Genomic DNA, 18,312 nt, shown 5'->3' on the forward strand with positions numbered 1-18,312 from the left:
GCAAATTATAAGGCATAAAACTTTCCGTCTTACTAGCAGGGCTTTAGTGAGGAAATATGCAGAGGAAACATTTCATTGACATTAGCTTAACAATCCTCGACATTAGCTTAACAACAGACTAAAGGTAGTCTGAATAAAGAATAAGTTTAAATAATGCTCAGCACACTGGTATTTCCCATCTTTACTTGGCTTTTATTAGAGGCTGGATATTTTTTTGTTCGTGTTGTCACAGCCATTGAATAGCAGCTTTTATTTGAGAATTTACGGTATACATTTTATCGAGCCCTTCTATCCAATTATGCTTTTAAGTGTGTGACCGATGGCACTTAATGTGAGTATCCCCGATTTCTACGCCTGTAGCTATGTCGTTCCACGGTCTGAATAAATGAGATCTAATTCACCGTGCAAATCATATCTTGATCAGCGCAGACAGACCGAGGCAGGATATCACAGTCCCTCGCTCGGCCTGTCTTGGGGACAACTCTGGAGGGAGCAACATGCCAAACTCTGGCTGTCATGCGGACGACGCCTTTCCCCCTTGGCTGTTGGGTCGTCACAGGGAACATAGTCATCGTCTGACGAGGTGTGAAGGGGAGCAGATTACACCTGCCAGCAGAAGGGATTGCTGGAGAGAAGAAGGAAAAAAAGGAGGGGGTAGATGGAGGACAGAGGAAACAGAGATGAGAGGAATCCTCTTCCATTTTGATTGCTAGCCAGGGGTGATTCTTTCTTTCCATTTTTTTCTGTCTTTTTTTTTTTTTTTCTCTCCACCATTGTCTACCGTATTGGCCCTGGGCCTGTGAGGCGAATCGTGCCGCCGAAGCTCCTTGTGGTCGATTTAACATTGCTTCATTGGCTGAGACGAGTGACCTTTTTTGTATGTGGAGCATGAAGAAATGTGAAACTATACCCATGATGCAGCCTTGCTGTCACCAGACACATACATGTGGACACTCTGTCCCCTGTCTTCTGGTTGTCTGTTAACAGCCAAAAATGCTCTCTTCTACCTCCTCAGGGGCATTGCTTTGCTTATTTATGGTGTCTTGTGACTTAGCTGTTCTATTTTATTCTCTTTCTCATACTGTCTCTGAACATCCTTCTTTTTCATCAGTTGCTCATTTTGATTCAGAGAAAACCATCAAGCTTGCACAATAGAATCTTTTTTTTTTTCTCTCCCCATCGCTCTGCCATCCCACCCACTCACGTCTCTCTCCGTTTTGCACTCTTCTCCATCAAAATTGTGCCTCTCGACAAAAGGGGCAGCAATGCTTTCAAAGACAGGGGTGGTGATGTGATCGTCTACAATCGATAAATTTCACCCCAGGGGTGACCACTAGTCCTGTATTTTTCTACAGGCTCTGTCCTCGGTCCTTTCAACCCCCTCAAATCTGACCCAGAACCTCCACAGGAAGCCGATTGTCATTGTAGAGTGATCAAAACCAAGTTGCTGTTTTTCTCCTTGCTATATCTGTCTTTGGCTGTGGGATCTTTGGCTATGTACTGTTGAAAGGATTTGTTGTTACTATATTCACCCCCATCTAGATGTATGAGTGTAAGGTTTTGACAAAATTAGGAGTATATATTGTGTAATACAGCTCTCTGTCACAATTTATAAGACCAAAGACTGTATTTTCTGGCTCTCTTGTAGACAGTGGCAAAGCTTTACATCACCTGTGTGCACAATCCCCCGCTCCATACTTCATATCTAAGATAAGCCTGGAGAGGAAGTGAACATGTGATTTATTCGCTTACGTAGATCTGACTTGAAAACCATCCTCATTAGTCTTGTTTGGGGGAGGGGGCACAAAGCATAAAAATGGAAGTTGTTTTCTTCCGCCTTTTGTTTAACAGTAATGAAAAATGACAGTGTTCCCACTGTTGGCCATACAGGGAAATTTATCACCTGTTTAATTTCACACTCGGGTAGGCCTGGCCTCAGCTCCTTTTCTCGACACTGACAAAGTGGCAGCTGAGAGCAGTGCATCACCTACGGGGGCGCGGGTCTTCTTTAATTGAATAGACATTTAATAAACAAGATTATGAGTGCAGGATCACACAGTGACACGCAGTCCACACCCTGCTCCTCATGTCGCAGAGATGGGATTGAGAAAGGCCATGAAGAAAATGCAAAGTGGGTGGCTGGATGGGAGAAGAGCTCGTCGGAGAGAGATCAGCGGATTTTTCCTTCATGGTCCATCCATCATTGGACTTGCAACCTTCTGTGGAGACAACAAAACTTCTTTTCTCCTTCTGCCTTCTCCAAACACGCCATCTCTTCTTCTCACCAGGCGTGACGCTCCATCCTTCTCTATCACGGAACTTTATTTGGACTAACTCGCTGTCACATCTGTCAAGAGCAGGCTGTACAAGGGACTGATAGATGGAGTGAAAACAAATGTAAATCATGCCACGCCACATCCTTCGGCAAAGGCCATTGTCATTTTCAATCTGTGCCGTGGCACACGCCACAACGGGAGTGTATTTGTTTTCAAGTGATAGATGTCCAAGTTGACATTCACACAGGTCACGATATCAGAGGTATCGTCTGCTGCTCCTGGAGCCACCGATGTTGACACACGTAATCTGGTTGACCAAACATGTTCAGGCTGCTTCTCAGTCCATCACACACATTTTCCCCTCTCTGTCCACTATTGTATACTTTTATTCTCCTCTTATTCTCTCTCTCTGTTTTCTTTAACTCACACTTCTAGACAGCTTTGACAATAACATCTCCTCCTTCACTTCTTCTGTTGTCAAAATCCTGTCCTGTCAAATCCTTTTAGTGTTTTTTTTTTCCCTTTCTCTCTTTCTTGAACATTATTCTTATGCTATTCATTTTCTTTCTTCTCTCCGCCGCTGAATTCTGTCTTCTTAATGGAGCTCCCTTGGCTAAATAGAGTCCGACTTCTGACATGATTGAGTAAAAAGGAACTGATGGGCAGCGCAGAGAGAATAGCTGATGCAGCCATCTTAGCTGGGGATGTATTAATTGAAAGGTTCATAGGCAGCGCAGGTGGCGGGCACATCAAAGAGCAACAGCTAATTAGGACCCCCCTTCGCCCTTCACTTTTATTTATTCCATTCTAATGTCTTACCTCTTTTATTTATTTATCTTGTCCCTGTGAGGGGGCCTGAGCAGAATATGAATTGGCCACTCCAGCATTTCCCTTCTTTTGTGTCTTGCTGAGCTGGCGTACAGTACACACATGTAGGTGGCCAGCTCTTATTATTTCTCCTTCTGATCTGTTCTGTGGTCAGCTGACTTCTCAGTTTCTGCTGATATCTGAAGCCAGAGATCTACAATGATGGCACTGGCGGTTGAAAGCCATTAGCCAGGGCATTAGTTCTGTCACGAGATGTTAGGTTAAACTCAGACTGTGGTATACAATCAATAAGCAGCCACAGCAGCAAATTCAAGCATAAGCATTAGGGTCTAAGGTTCTACTGGTTTAAAATGGAGACAGAGCGAATCCTTAACAAGTCCCGATGTTTGTGGGGGATGTGGCTTCTGAAAATCTGCACAAAGCTCCAGCTCCACTGTTGAATCGGCTGCTAATGAAATGAAAGCCCCTCCACTCTATCGACCACTCAAAGCTGTCATAGCCTATTGCTGATGACCCATATCAAATAACAGCCAAGGTTTCATCCACCCCTGCCCCTCCCCTGCACTATGACCTGCTTCATAATCTACTTTAGAAGATGGGTTATGCTAAGTGGCACTTCCATCACTACGACATTGATTTCACCATTAGGGGTGGCACATCAATACAGAGCTGAATGAGCCCTAAAAGCAGAGAGGGAAAGGAAGAGATACCTTGCTTACCGATATTTTTTGAGCCTTTCAGCTGTGCTGGGAGCTTTTAGTTGGATTCCCTTTTTGAATAACAAATTTGTTTGAAATGAACTTTCTGCCAGCCCACAGGGTGCCTCTGTCTGTCTCTCTCTCTCTCTGTCTGACATTCTCTCCATCTTTCGTGCTGACTGTTTTCATTCCCTGCCTTCACCTAATCTCCCTTAGGACTTCCACTGAGGGTGAAATTTGCAACTTCAAAAGCAGGATCCTCCCCCTTTCTTTGCCTGCATTCTGCAGCAGCCCCTGATTTGTTTTTCTTAAATGAATCTACAAACTGTATTGCTGGACAGGTTTTTTTCCCTCTTCACTTGTCCCTTCAAAACCTTGTGTTGTTTACTTTGTACTGAGGTTCACACAGATGTCAGTTTAGTAAACCCACTACTCCTTGGCCTCTTTAACCAAGATGAAAAGGTCAGCTTGCAACAATGTACTCTAGTGCATAGAAGTACACTTCTAAAACAAATAAAAGGCCTTCCATAGTAACAGTGAAAGATTTTCTGAGACAACTTTCTCTAAAGTCTTAGACGATAATTAGATTCTGCAGAGCACTTTGCAATTAGTTGTGTTCTCAAATCAGGAATCAGGCACACATAAAGCAGGCCTTGTCATCAATTCGCTCTGCACACTTTGAGGCCAGAGGTAATAATTCCCTTCACTTTTTGTCTCTGATTTAAGTGAAATGAAAAGGATGCCGTGCTGTTGGAGCAGAGAGCCAATCGCTTACCATCACTATAGTTGGTCATTTTCTTGTACTACCAGCAGTGCCTTTGGTTTCCTCTCTCTTCTACCATTAGGGAGGGAAATGTAAATTATCTTAACTTTATGACATTCTTAATGTATAAATACAGCTTTGACCTAAAGAAAAATGAAAGTAGGACATTGCTTCCATCTGATGCATTTTCTCTGATGTGTTGCTCCGTTTTATTGATGAAATTTTGTATTTATGGTGTTTTTATAATGCAGACTGTGGCTCAGGCGGGTCAGGCTCAGGTGTGGAGAGCTGTGAACAGGACCGCTGTCGCATGTTTGGAGGCTCATGGGACGAGGACGCAGAGGATGAAGGTTGTGTCTGTGACTTCACCTGCCAAAGTGTGCCCAACAACCCGGTACGAATGCCTTCAAAACTATTCCACTCTTTCTCATCATAAGTGAGGCAAATTTGTACATAAAAATATCCGACACAAACTGCTGTTGAAATGCTCTTCCTTGTGATGGCTGTGTCTCCAGTTCAGCTGAGACAAAGATCATTTAAGAAATAACTGAAAAGCACTCATTAGAACTTAAGACAATTAAAATTTCTCTCTTTTCTTCAGTATGAAAAGCAATCCAGGTGAATTCTACATTTATGTTTTAAAGTTTAAGTTTCAGTTTTCATCACCTGATTTAAGTAGGCAACTTTTGTCATGTGGTAACAGGTGGTAACTTTGGTCAAGTGATGAGATCTGAGCAAACTATGAGCAGATTTATTTATTTATTTATTTCCTTAATGGTTCCAAAGTCGAGAGCTTTCACACTACATACAGGGCATGCCTCACTAAGCCATGTCACGACATAGAGAAAAAAGAGCTTAAATCGGACACTGTAAAACACTCAACTTCCTGTGATTCCTCCTTAGGTTTGTGGCTCAGACGGCAAAAACTACAGCAACGAGTGTGAGCTGAAGAAGGCCAGATGTGAGAAACAAGAGCACTTGTTGATTCAGAATCAGGGACCCTGTGCAGGTCGGTACATTACACCACTCATAATTAATGTCATTACAGTGTGGAGAAGCACCCTCACCAAGACTCATTGTCATTGACATCCCATTTCTCTACTCATTTCATCCATTGATGGGGTAGTAATAGCATGCATTTGGAATGTAACTCTGACAGCACTACGATGCCGTGAGCAAATGAAGTGAAGAAGGTCAAGGTTAAGTATGATGTGTATGTTTGTGGAATTTGCTCAGGGAAGGTTGACTAAACTCAAGTGCGGCTTTTCAGCAACGCTCTCGGGTCCACTGGGGCTGGCTAGTGAGCAGAGTTAACAATCTGCCTCCCGGGCACACGTATGAACAGAACTGATGGCAATGATAATTCACTTTTCCTGCCCAGACATTCTGACAATTTAAACCATTAAATCTGTGCTCACAGGTTTGCATGGATGCCTCTTTGACTCGCTTACTTTAAGGTGAAATCCTTTTCTTTGCATGTAAATGAATGACCGTTATCAGCCAAAATAGTTGTCAGATCAGCGGCTAAGTGGCAAAGGTTAGCCGCCTTCCTCTTCATGGCTATGTTAAATGAAGAGCTTTTGCAGAGATGCTAACACAGGCCAGGGGAGCAGAGCAAAAGGCACTTAAGGGATTTCGTGTGATCATTTCAGCCTGTTTGATTCCCCATGGGTCTAAAATAGAGGAGGATGGAGAGTTGAGAGAAGAGAGGGTGAGAAAGAGGGAGCTGCCACTGTTTTCACACACATCCCTGCAGATTCTTCTCCTTCCTAAGCTGGCCTCCTTGGGCACTGACTGTCACGCTTCTCTACCATCCATGGATAATCAATCCTTTTTTGAAGAGCCCTCTATGGGTACGAGAGCTCTCGGCTCTGCTCTCCTATTGGCAAGTGGAAAAACTCAGATCTTGGGGAATTTCACTGCCCTCCACATTAGCTATGTAAGGAGAAACTTCATTTGACCTCAACTCCAGAAACTTGAACTCAAAACATCCCAGATCGCATGAGTGGAGCAACCTTGTTTTTTAAAGGTTCTCGTTTTGAAAAAAACTTTTGCATACAGTGTCAACAGTGCCATTTGCTGCGTGCGTATTTTTTAAGTTTGCTTCTTATTGCATTTTAAACCTTCCTCAAATTTGGGTCAGAGGTTTCAGTAAAATCGAAGAAATACACTGGTTTATGAGAAAAACAAAAATGCACATATGTGCCCTTTCAGGAAGACAGGAAGCATAACAGTAGCAGCAGACCTTGAAAATGTGAGGGTAATATTGCACATCACAGTGAGCTGCATTGTGCCGGACAATGGCCACTGAAGAGGAAAAACCCTTGAAGGGTGGAAGAACACATGAAATTAAAAGTTCTCCTTGTCCTAATAGGCTCAGTGCAGATAGCTGAATGGAGCACTGGAAAGTGGCAAGTTAAATGAACTGTGTCCAAAGCCCATCTCTGGAGTGGGGAAGCACTGGAAAAGGAGCGAGCCGAGTCATCACCATTAGGCTGAGGCTCATATCCACACCAGTAACAGTGTGATTTATGGCCTCCGTATCTCCAGCCTCCAAACTCCAAATGAGCAACACAAAAAAAGAGATCGGAAGGGAAATACAGAGAGACAGAGAAAAAAAGGAGAAGTTTTCTGTTTTCTTTCTCTACAACTTTACACTCCAAAGCCTGGAGAGGATTTAAAACATTATATTTTTGCCTCGACCATGTAACAAACCTCCTCGTCTCTCTCACTGTATGTTTTGTTGGTCTTTTCCAATATCTTGAGAAGTGCCGGTTTTCGGGAACGCACTTGTTTTTATTTTGTTGAATTTTCATTCAGAGCTGTCACACAATGCCTGTGCATCCTTAGACAAAGGAGCTCTCCACACACTACACCGGCAGAAACTGCTCAGCACATTCCTTCACATTATGCAGCAGGCTTTCTTTTTTTTTTTCCTTTGGAAGGTTGTAGGGGCGGCAACGCAATTCCGTAATATTAGACAAGAACAAATGATGAGAACATGCCTCCTAGTAGGTGGTAAATGTCAGCTGCCGCACATTCACTAGCAATGCCATTGTTTGTTTTCACCAGAGGTAATAGCATCATTTTCTTCCTGATTTTGAGCCATTGTGGAGAAAGTAGCAAATAGAATTGTTATCTTGAAGCTGGCTGCCAGCCTCTCCACCTCTGCCCCTCAAGCCAATCTCATTGTTGGCAAAAAGTTACATGTTGCTTGGAGATTGTGTAGTCTAATTCTCCATGCACAAACACTCACTAAACCCCCCACCAATATAATCACTCAAATGGTGGTGTTTTTCTTTCTCTCCTTGTGCCATCTCCCATCTCCCATCTCCCCTCTCCCCTTTTCTTCCTACTTCATCAGCGATTTCAGCCACATCTCTGCCTGAGCTGGCGGCACCCCAGCACTGCAGTCTGTCTGTGTACGGCTGCTGCCACGACAACGTGACGGCCGCCTTAGGAGTCGGACTGGCTGGATGTCCGAGTAAGTCCTCGTCTACGCCCCGTTCTCACCCTTTACCTCTGATGAGTCCTGCGTGCACACACACACACACAAAAGGTTGTAGATACTATCAGCTTATTTCAGCATATTGTCCTTGACTGCAGTTACAGTACCAGTGTTGCAGAGCTCAAAACGTTTCATCTTAATCCAAGGAATAATTATGATAATGTTGCACCATATCAACAGAAAAATCTTTTCATCTGATGATGAATGATGAATGATGAATGATAGCAGAGAGATGGGGAGAAAATGCTGTGTCAAGCTGGCAGATACAATGTGGATGGGGGAAATGCAGACTTAGAAATGGGGATATATAGAGATTTAGCAAAAGGGAAACTCACCTAAGCACACTTTATCCACCTTTTTATTTGTGGAATAGGGCTTACCAAGCAAATCTTTAATATAGAGGATCCATCATAGTAAGCAGTATTCAGCTGCTCTAAGCTATGTGATGATAGGTTGTTGTTGTGTTTTTTTAACTCGGAAAAGCATAAACCAGTGATGCATTGCAGAGGGGTTTGATTTCATCATTTGAAGCGGTAAACTTAAAGTGACATCCGTGTTACTCTGTTCTGCCCAGGTACCTGTCAGTGTAATGTCTACGGCTCCTACAAGGGGACATGTGATCCAGCCACTGGCCAGTGCTCCTGTAAGCCAGGTGTCGGGGGACAGAAGTGTGACCGCTGCGAACCAGGCTTCTGGAACTTCCGTGGCATTGTGACAGAGAACATGAGCGGCTGCACACGTAAGGAATCACTTCTCTGTATCTGCACTGATAGAGTGAACATACTTGTATTGTATCATTACATGTGACATCAACAGTAGTAAGTTGTATGCATGCTGCTTTTGTTCCTTCCCATAATCTGCTGATGGCATCCTTACACCTTCTTTTCAAGGTCAGTTTGCCCAAATTCCATATAAGCATGTTTTTTTTTTACCTCAAAAGGTGTCTAGCCATGCAAGCAGTGTTTGTTTTTAAGATATTTATCTCTGACACGATAAAGTGTGAAAAAAGAGACAACATAGGAGAGATCCTTCTTTGTGGACAAATGTACGTGAAATAGATGTACGTACTGGACAGGGTAGGCAGAAGTACCAGTGGTAGAATTACTCTATGGACAGTATGAAGACAGAGCATGTCAGTAGTAAGTTAATGAACTACAAATACATTAAGCTTGTAGTGAAAGTAATTTGTAGTGAAAATAGAAAAAGGTTAAGAGTTTCAGACAAAAATGTAAGTGTCTGAAGAACGGTTCCAGCAGAGGTGAATGGAATTTTGTTCAAACAGTTTAATTTAGTGAGTCACCAAAGCAATAAAAAAATTTGTTTTTCATCATAAATTTAAAAAGTAGTTATTCTAGCCTGTTCACAGGGTAACAGGGAAACTGACTTGGGAAAGCAATATTATAGTTAAACTATTGAGCCAAATTTTTTCAACAAAATTAAATTCCATTCATCTCACTGCATTGAAATTGAGCCAAAAACTTTTGCGGCAGATATCTCAAAACTAAATCTACATGGCCAGATTTCTCTCTCTGGAGGTAAAAGAGAAAATATATTTCACAAGAAAACAACCATAGTGGGAAAATAAATTTCTCTGTGAATTGATCAAGTGAACCAACTGTTTAAAAGTATTAAGTCATAAGTTTAATATCCCTGAAGTGAGCGTACACAGTAAAAGGTCATTTACCTACCAGCTACATTACTTACATTTAAAGTACAGCTCAGCTATTTGATGGAGACTTTTATACAAAGTAATCCAATTGCATCATTTCAGTTCTGTCAAAACTGTATTGAATGAGCTGTTTTCATTTGTATTCATGTGAACAACAGGGTCAGTAGCCCTTATTTGTCTTGGTGTAATGCAATATGGTGACTAGCTCGTATCCTGCGGCTGAGGTGTCATAGGACATACGCTCCCAATGCCACAGAGCATTTTCAGTCAACGGCAGGAAGCCTGCAGGTGCTTCACCCGTGGCCTGACCTTAACAAGGTTTATCCACAGCATGAAGGCAACGCACTGCACACCAATACCAAGCTCAGCAGGAGATGAGCGGGAAAAAAAACACATCAGTGATTCTAGAAACACGATGGGGTTGATGTCCTTCCCCTGTGTTGTTTTTCTTGAGTTTCTGTTTGGTACTCATCCTCCTCCTCCTCCTTTTCCCTCTTTGGCCCCTAAGGCAGTGTGAACTATTGACCAACCCTTGACTGTAAGACATAGATGTATCTGAAGCGAAGTTCAGAGGCTAAGATTGCCTCAAACACACTTTGTACACACCATAAACCAAGCTACTCCTATCCCTTTTCCTGTCACTGTCCCTAATTGATATGTTTCCCCTCATCAATCTTCCGTGTTTCTTCCACCTCTCCATGGCAGCGTGTAACTGCGACGCCACAGGCTCGGTCCGGGACGACTGTGAGCAGATGTCTGGTCTGTGTTCCTGCAAGACGGGAGTGAAGGGCATGAAGTGCAACGTGTGTCCAGATGGAAGCAAGATGGGCATGAATGGCTGCGACAAAGGTAATAAGGGAGAGTACCAAGGCAACCAGTGGAGCGTTAATCAGCCATATAAACTTGCACACACACAAATTTGTTTTCATCACAGACTTACATTACTTTCCAGAAGACTTACTTTAATCCTAACTACTAAGTCTTCATCCTAAAATGTTGTGATATACATTATGGGGTGCAGCATTTTGCTTGTTGGATCCCAACACCATGAGTGGGCTCCTGGTTTTAGGACAACACAAATACACTGAGGCATTTATCTCTTTCTTCCCAGCTTCTTTCTTTCATTTTAAAGTTTTTTTCTGTCACTCGACTGATCATATTCATCTGGTTTATTGGCACAGAGAAGTTATTCAATAGTGATTAGGAAAAATACTGGAGTGCGCAAATGACATGGGCATGACACATTGCCCATTGATATTTAATTTTCTCTAAATCATGCTCCATTTTGGATGGCTCACAACACTTGCATGTGTAATTTTATACTTCTGCATAAGGATTATTGATTACTTTGACTAGTAAAACAGACCTAGTCACTGCACAGGCTAAAAAGACAGTTGAAGGAAAGGTTACTTCCTGCTGTGGGTGCCTGCAGCTCCTTGATTAAGATGCACCATCAGATATCGACTGGAAGTCAAATGCTTAATGAAGCCGGCAGTCCCAGCACAGTGTGGGCCACACAACCTGCCAGATGAAAACACAAGGTACTGAAAAGTGGTAGCTCTTGAAAGCAGGAGCCAAGAGGTGGGGGGTATTCTAAGTTTCTGTGATGTTGCAACAATGCAAAGACCCCACACTCACAGCCAGGCAGGTGGATGGTGGGCTCCCTGGCTGCAGCTCCTGCTGCGGCAACTTCAAGGCTTCAAATGCTCATTTGGAGAGCTTCAGGTGAGATCTGTGAAAAAAAGGCAGAGCCGAAATACCCTGACTGCACACACTTTTTTAACAGCAGTAAGGCTGCTTATGGGGTATTGCTGTGGTCTGTGAAACCATGAATAATTCACACCGTGTTACATACAGGTAACCAGACAATTTTATGATTACATTAGCAGTGCAGTTCTGTGGTTGTAAAGAGACTGAAACAGGTCACTCATGTAGAGGACAAAAACTTCCCAAATAATAAAACACTGTTTTGAAAGAGATTTTAAATAAAAGGGGGAGTGAGTAGGGTAAGAGCTGTCACAAGTTGTGGCTAAGTGTTACTAACACAAATGCTAACACCATCCCATAGCAAGCCCATGCATAGCGCTAGCACAATAGAGCTTAGTGTGTCATTAACATGCTTTTTTGAGGGACTAAATCTGGAGTTGGGCAGTTTCTCCTGAAGTTATGTCATTGTGAAAGTGTAGCATTAAATATATGGTTCAAAATTTTCAAACAAATGCCATAGTGAGAATTCATAAAGTAGTAAGTACTTCATTGCCAAAAACTGGGTGATTATGGGACTGTACATTAACAACACAAAACAATTTCTTTTACAGGTCCTGAGGCCCCAACTTCCTGTGAAGAGTTAGTGTGTAGTTATGGAGCGTCTTGCATTGAGGTGAACGGCCAAGCCCACTGCGAGTGCCCTTCACCTGACTGCGATGAGAAAAACAAGACCAAGGTGGGTCTTTCAAAATGTCTTAGTTTAGGAAATAAGAAGTTTGATCTGACAGTTTGCAACACATTGTAAACAGAAAGACAATGTTTCAGTGGTCTACAGGGAGTTAACATGTGTTCCCATCTCCCCTCTCTCTATCTCTGTCACTGTGGAGCAGGTGTGTGGCTCAGATGGGGTGACCTATGCCGACCAGTGCCAGCTGAGGACCATAGCCTGTAGGCAGGACAAGGACATCACAGTGCGACACTTTGGACAGTGCACAGGTGAGCCCTGTCAAAGCTGCCATGCATCACACATTGCATGGATGGCCAACTGTTGTCAGACCCCCATCAACGGATAATGGGTATTGCTGTGGTTCTCAAATTATCCCTCTCCTGCTGTTTCTCCTTCTATCTATCTCCCTGTCCCCACCTCAGTAAGTAAAGGCACAGCAAGGTGTATGCAAATTTAGTTTGATCAAAGTGACATGTATGAAGTCGTCTGTATTTAGGTTGTCTTTGAAGAATTCTGCTTGTATTCTATTTGTTATACTGCATGACTGTGATTGTCTAATACCAAATATTTAATTCATTTCACTGAGTACATATAGTACAGTAAAGTAAGTCCTCTCCCTGTTTGTTAACTCCAGGTGAGAACAAAATGTGTGACAAGGGAGAAAAGCTGGAATAAGAAAGATATCTGGAAGCATTTAAATCCAATTGCTCTGTAGTTTGACTGGAGTCTGAGCCCTGCAATCCCACAAGATAGCAGATGACACTTCCTTTTTGCCTTCTCGCTCCTCTGTTGGGATTTGGCTTCATCTTCAAACCCCCCTATTGGGAAATGCGTCAATCCCTTTGCAGCTTTACACTGCCAGGAACATGACGCTGTTTCAGTATGATGGTGTATGTAGAGTACATGTGTACTGAGAAAAAAGTACAGATCTTGGCCCTTGGTCCAGATGCTGATAGACATTGTTTGGATCAGTCTAATAGGTGCTGGGACATGTGCCAAGGCCATGGCTTTCATGTACAGTGAAGTTGTGGCACCGACTGCCAGCTTGCATCACAACAGGGTTCTACAGACGCTGCCGGCAAGCTCAGTAGGGAAGAGGAGTGCCAGCTGTGTGGTTCTGGCCATGAGCCACTGCCAGGTGTCGCGCACTTTAAGGTGGAAAAATGTTCATTCACCTCATTGCTCAGTGGGCACAGATCAGGTGACCTGATCTGTGTACTGTGTCACCAAATAAACGGAGTCCTGTTCGTACACCCCCTCGAAGCACTTTATGTCGGACCCAAACTAGGCCATGTCCACAGGAGGCAAAGCTGTTGACATCGCCTGTGTTGAACTGCAGTTGCAGGTACACAGATAAAGCATCCAAAAATATGCTCAGCGAGAGATCAACGAGGCTTTGATAAGTCCCTGAACATCTGGTAATTACAAATTCAGTGCCGTGGGTTAGTAGCAAAAGGAGCCAAAATCCAGTCTGGTTTCACATTCCTCTGTTGCCTGGCAATAGAGATGTGGGTTGTATGTAATCCCTCACCTAGCATCGCTACACACAGAAGGCAAGAAGACGCCTCACAGCGGACTCTTTCTCTGTGGAACCCTCAGGGGAAGAACAGACAGACAAGCACTCGGGCCCACCAACAGCCACAGAGGATCTTTTAATTTCTTCCCCCGGATGCGGTCGCACCGCGGGTAGCTGCTGCGCCACTGCTGTCGGCTCGGGGGTTAGATCTCGAGCTTATTTCACGTGTGGCTGGGTGCGAATTAGCATTTGCTCTGCCTCCACCCCTCACCGTGCTGCAACCCTGCCTGCGATCCCTCTCGCTGTTTACATGCAGTGTTTCCAGAAGCCTGGCCTCAGCGACATTGTAATACTCACCGAGCTGCTATGTGGTTTGACAAGAGAGCAATGCCAAGGGCTTATATAAATAAGTGAAAATTGATCTTTTTTGACATCATTGATCTGTTGCAACTTTTTATTATACCATAGAGCATGACTGCTGCTACACAGTGTGCCACTTACGGGTAGGCAAAGAAAAATTGTCAGTCCTGCAAAAGAAGTGCCTTAAAATATTTCTGGTTGTGACAGAGAACTTGCAGCTAACTGTGATGTTACCCAGCTATCTCTGAAGTCTCTGAGCTAACAGAAAATGTAGCCACAGAGTATAGGGAGGAGTTTTTCTGGCTTCTTTGTTGTGTCTCAGCAAAAGATGAAGCAATATCTGTGCAACCCAGTAAAAAATGCAAGTGCTACTGTACCAGCAGAGGGAGGGCATTTGGACTGATGAGCAAATTTTGGCGCTGGGGGGGGGGCTGTCCACCCTAAGCAATGACCTGCCTCTCCCATATGGTGTTATCACCTGTAGGTTTGGGGCAATTGGCAACGAATGCCAGCATATGGCATCGGCAGCCCTCCGCCTGCCTGTTAGGGTTGTGTTACCTTCACCATATCCTGTGATTTCCTCTTCTTATGCAGTCACTTATTCTTTCCCCACCGTTTGCAATTCCATATTGCCCCACTGTTTGCTTTGTTAGCTTTTTTTTCTCTCAGATTTAAACAATTGACTTAAGGTATTCATCCCTCTCATTTTCTTCTTCTTGGCTGTCTGGTTCCCTTGCCTCCCTCCGGTCTCCTGTATCCAGATTCCTCCTTCTCCTCCTCCTCATTGAGCACGACTGACACCAAAAACAATCTTAATAACCACCTTTCCACAATAACTGCACAGCTGAGACAAGTCAAGATGACAATGATTTTTTTTCCTTCTTCATTGTGTGACATAACTGTCCATTGCTCCACTGAGAGGGAAAAAAGCCCCAGAAAAAGGCAAATGGACTGTTAAACTTGATTAAGAGAAGCAACAGCTGAACAGACCGTGCTGCCAGTCCCTCTTTCCTCTTTCTGACGTGTGTTCTTTTCTTCCCTTATCCTATGTCATGGAGCTCGCTGCTCGAGATGCGCACACACTCCCAAACACACATTAGCCACTTCCCAGCGAGCAAGCCTCCTGACGCTAAGCTTGGCACCTGACTGACAGGTGTAGCCAAGAGGAAAGGCAATGCATGCCACCGTTCGTGGTGATAGCATCACTACTCTGTGCACTCCACTCCAAATCTCTCTCTATACAAATATCTGCTGAGCTTTAAGCTGACACTGTGTGCCTCCCAGACTTTCTGCCGTCTCAATAGGTATCACATTTCACACCTCAGTGAATAATTGACGATCAAATAGGTGATTATAGCAGTGTAATTAAGTCCTACACATAATGTTAGGCAAATCCTAATGAGGCGCAAATCTATGGTATAGGGCTTTTTTTTTATCTTCTGTTCATTTCACCCACACGGTAACTCACATCTATACTCATGGGGCGTAAAGAAGTAAAGGAAAAACGACAGAATTGTCACGCCTGCTTGCCTTGGCTAAATCTGAAGTGCTCACTTATGTAGCATCTCCCTGCCAACTCACTTCTCCCCCTCAGGAGTTTTTGTCCTATTTATCGTTCTTTTATCGCAGACAGTTTGTCCTTTTGCACCAGGGCTTTTTGCATTGGTAATAATGGACTCTCTGTGGAGAGCCTCTTCTCTCGCCCTCATTTGGAGTGATTTCTTGCCGTGTGTGTGTTTGTGTGCATCTGTTGTCAGCGGTGTGTTTGTGGTGGCGTTGACGGATGCTCATGCTCTGTGCGAGCAGCAGTCTGCCGTCTTTGAAGCCAGAGTTAAAGCCGGCTTTTTTTGCCCCATTTCTATCAATCATTTATCACCGGAGACTCTGGCTGTTGGTGATTAAAGCTTTGCTTCTGGAGGGTAGCATTTGAATATGGATATATAATTCATAGACACTGGTGCAGCATGCCTGGAACACACAAACGTGCATATTGCGCACACAAATACATGCCATATGCATACACACACAAGCACAAACACACTATGCACTATGCACTATGCGCTGACATCCACTGGAGTAGTTTAACCATGTCTGGGCAACATAACTCATCTACAGGCGAAACACACTGCAGTGCATATAACTGTGAATGCAGTATGTCATCTGTTGGCATATTCCATATTCACTCCGCATATGGATGCACTTTCATTACTTAAGGTTTGTCAAATAACGATTCATCTCATCTGTTGCAGGGTTTTTAATCAGAGGTTGCTTTTACAAATGCGAGTGTGTGTGTGTGTGTGTGTTTTAAATGTAATTTCCTAATGACATTGTTGAGAATCAGCAATAAGGACATAATCATTTAGTAAATGCAGAGGTAAAAAGTTAATATCAACAGCAGGTTGTAATAATCATTAAGTGCTTGTTATGCTTTATTGGCTAATGGTGTTTTTATTTTCTGTGGTGTGATTTTTGAGTTTGTAATGGAGTTAGGTAAAGCAAAATCAAACATTTTCATCTTTGCTCAGTCATTCATCCATTCCTTGCTTCCTCCCCTTCCCTCCACCAGAAACCATCTCTGAGCCGGCAGATCGACCCACCCCCAACCCCCCCGCCACCACCCCAAGCTCAACCGCTGCCGCCACCATCACCACCACCGCCCCTTTTCCCTCTAATGTGGTGTGGGCCATCCCGCCTCCAAGGACAGCCGAGACAGAGACCACTGAGCAGCCCCCGGCCACTAAACCCTTTTCCACCCTCACCCACAATCGTGCACGATCAAACCACCACTTCATCCACACCCAGCCTCAGCCGCAGTCCACCGCTGCCGCCACCACCTCCCCCTCTCGTAGCAGCCCTGCCCCCTCCACTGCTGCGGCCTCCTTTGAGGGCTCAGGCAGCGGCGAGCCAAGCGGGGATGACCGGACTGAAGAAGAGGAGGAGCCAGAAGAGGACGTGGGTAGCGGCATCCCAACAGAGGCCAGTGGGGCAGAGGAGCCTGTCGGTAAATCCCTGCTCTTTCATTCATTACCCATACTGCTTTGATGGGATTGTAGGGGAAGGGGCTTTATTTTTGAAACAAGTGGTGGGACAAGTCTATTTTGAGCTGATATCATGTCACATTCATGCCATCATCTGTTAATTGAAAGTTACATCAATAACTGCTGTGATGTATTTGTATGCAAATTGTTTTTTAGGAAACAAATGTGAAAGGCAGACAGGGAAGAGAAACTTTTGTAAACTTATACTGTTAATGTCATTTTGCGTAAGATCTATATCCCAATTTCAGACAGAAAGGAATCTATTTGCACGGTTCACTGTTGCTACATCACCCATGCTCTTTTCTCCCATTACACCGGCACACTCACTCTCAACAGCTAGCAAAACAAGCCCAGACTCTGTAAAATACACTCTCGGCAGGCCCAATGAAACTGTTGGCCCGCATCTGGGGATCTCTGCAGCCTGACTTGACAGGATGATGTGACTGTGAGGCTGAGGTGTGAGTGTGTGTGGAAGTCACATACCTTGTCACATGACTGGTCTCAAATCTTTCTCGACATGCCCTTCTGACTGTAATAGCAGGCTACAGTTTCTAGGCCTTCACTTGGACAACAAGGGATGACTGAGACTTTTCAATCAGAATTTTTTTGTCTCTGTTGTTGTTTGCCATCCATCCATCCACCTTCCTGACAGCTTGCAGTAACAGGATAGGATTGATGGAACACCGTGGCCCGAATGTGCTCTTCTTCAGCTCTTCCTCCTCCTTTCCTCTTCACTCCTTCTCCCTGAGTTTTAGATTTATTCTCTTGTCAGAGGCTGACCAAAGTGCTCAGTGGCGCGAGGAGCATGTGGTAGCCAGTCTGCCATGGTGTCTTGTAGGTGTGTGTGCGTGTGTGTGTTTACGTGTGTGAATGAATGTGTGCCCAAGCATGCCTGGTGTTTTTGAGTACGCACATCAATCTGCAAGTGCGAAAGTGTGATCATATTAGGAGATGGTGCAGTGCAGATTTCAGCATGGCCTTTCAAATGTGCGATAATCTGTATTTCTTCATAACTGTAATGTGTGTGAGAGGTGTGCCTGTGTGTTTTTTATGTGAAGTGCTGTCTTTTGCTTTGTGTGTGTCTGTGTATGTGTAAAATGCGCGTGCATTAGTCTTATCTCCGTCTCCTCATGTCACAGAGTTTGTCCAATTCCAAGCACACACATATCACTGTGTGAGTTTATAAATGTGAACAGGTCAGAGGTGTGCATTTGTACGTGCT

At 44.0% G+C, this 18,312-nt stretch overlaps 1 protein-coding gene across 4 annotated transcripts in view; it reads left to right on the forward strand.

Moving 5' to 3' along the window:
* agrn (agrin) overlaps window positions 1-18,312 on the forward strand; it is a 236,896-nt gene that overhangs the window by 179,082 nt on the left and 39,502 nt on the right. For all 4 annotated transcript variants that reach the window (XM_046396551.1, XM_046396552.1, XM_046396553.1 and 1 more), the window contains 8 exons: window positions 4,817-4,959; window positions 5,469-5,574; window positions 7,930-8,049; window positions 8,648-8,812; window positions 10,448-10,591; window positions 12,061-12,185; window positions 12,340-12,445; window positions 16,619-17,053. In XM_046396551.1, coding sequence (XP_046252507.1) covers window positions 4,817-4,959; window positions 5,469-5,574; window positions 7,930-8,049; window positions 8,648-8,812; window positions 10,448-10,591; window positions 12,061-12,185; window positions 12,340-12,445; window positions 16,619-17,053 — 1,344 coding nt within the window. The remainder of the gene's footprint in view (window positions 1-4,816; window positions 4,960-5,468; window positions 5,575-7,929; window positions 8,050-8,647; window positions 8,813-10,447; window positions 10,592-12,060; window positions 12,186-12,339; window positions 12,446-16,618; window positions 17,054-18,312) is intronic.

This window comes from Scatophagus argus, chromosome 8 (genome assembly GCF_020382885.2).
Source record: "Scatophagus argus isolate fScaArg1 chromosome 8, fScaArg1.pri, whole genome shotgun sequence".
In the NCBI taxonomy this organism is placed as follows: Eukaryota; Metazoa; Chordata; class Actinopteri; family Scatophagidae; genus Scatophagus; species Scatophagus argus.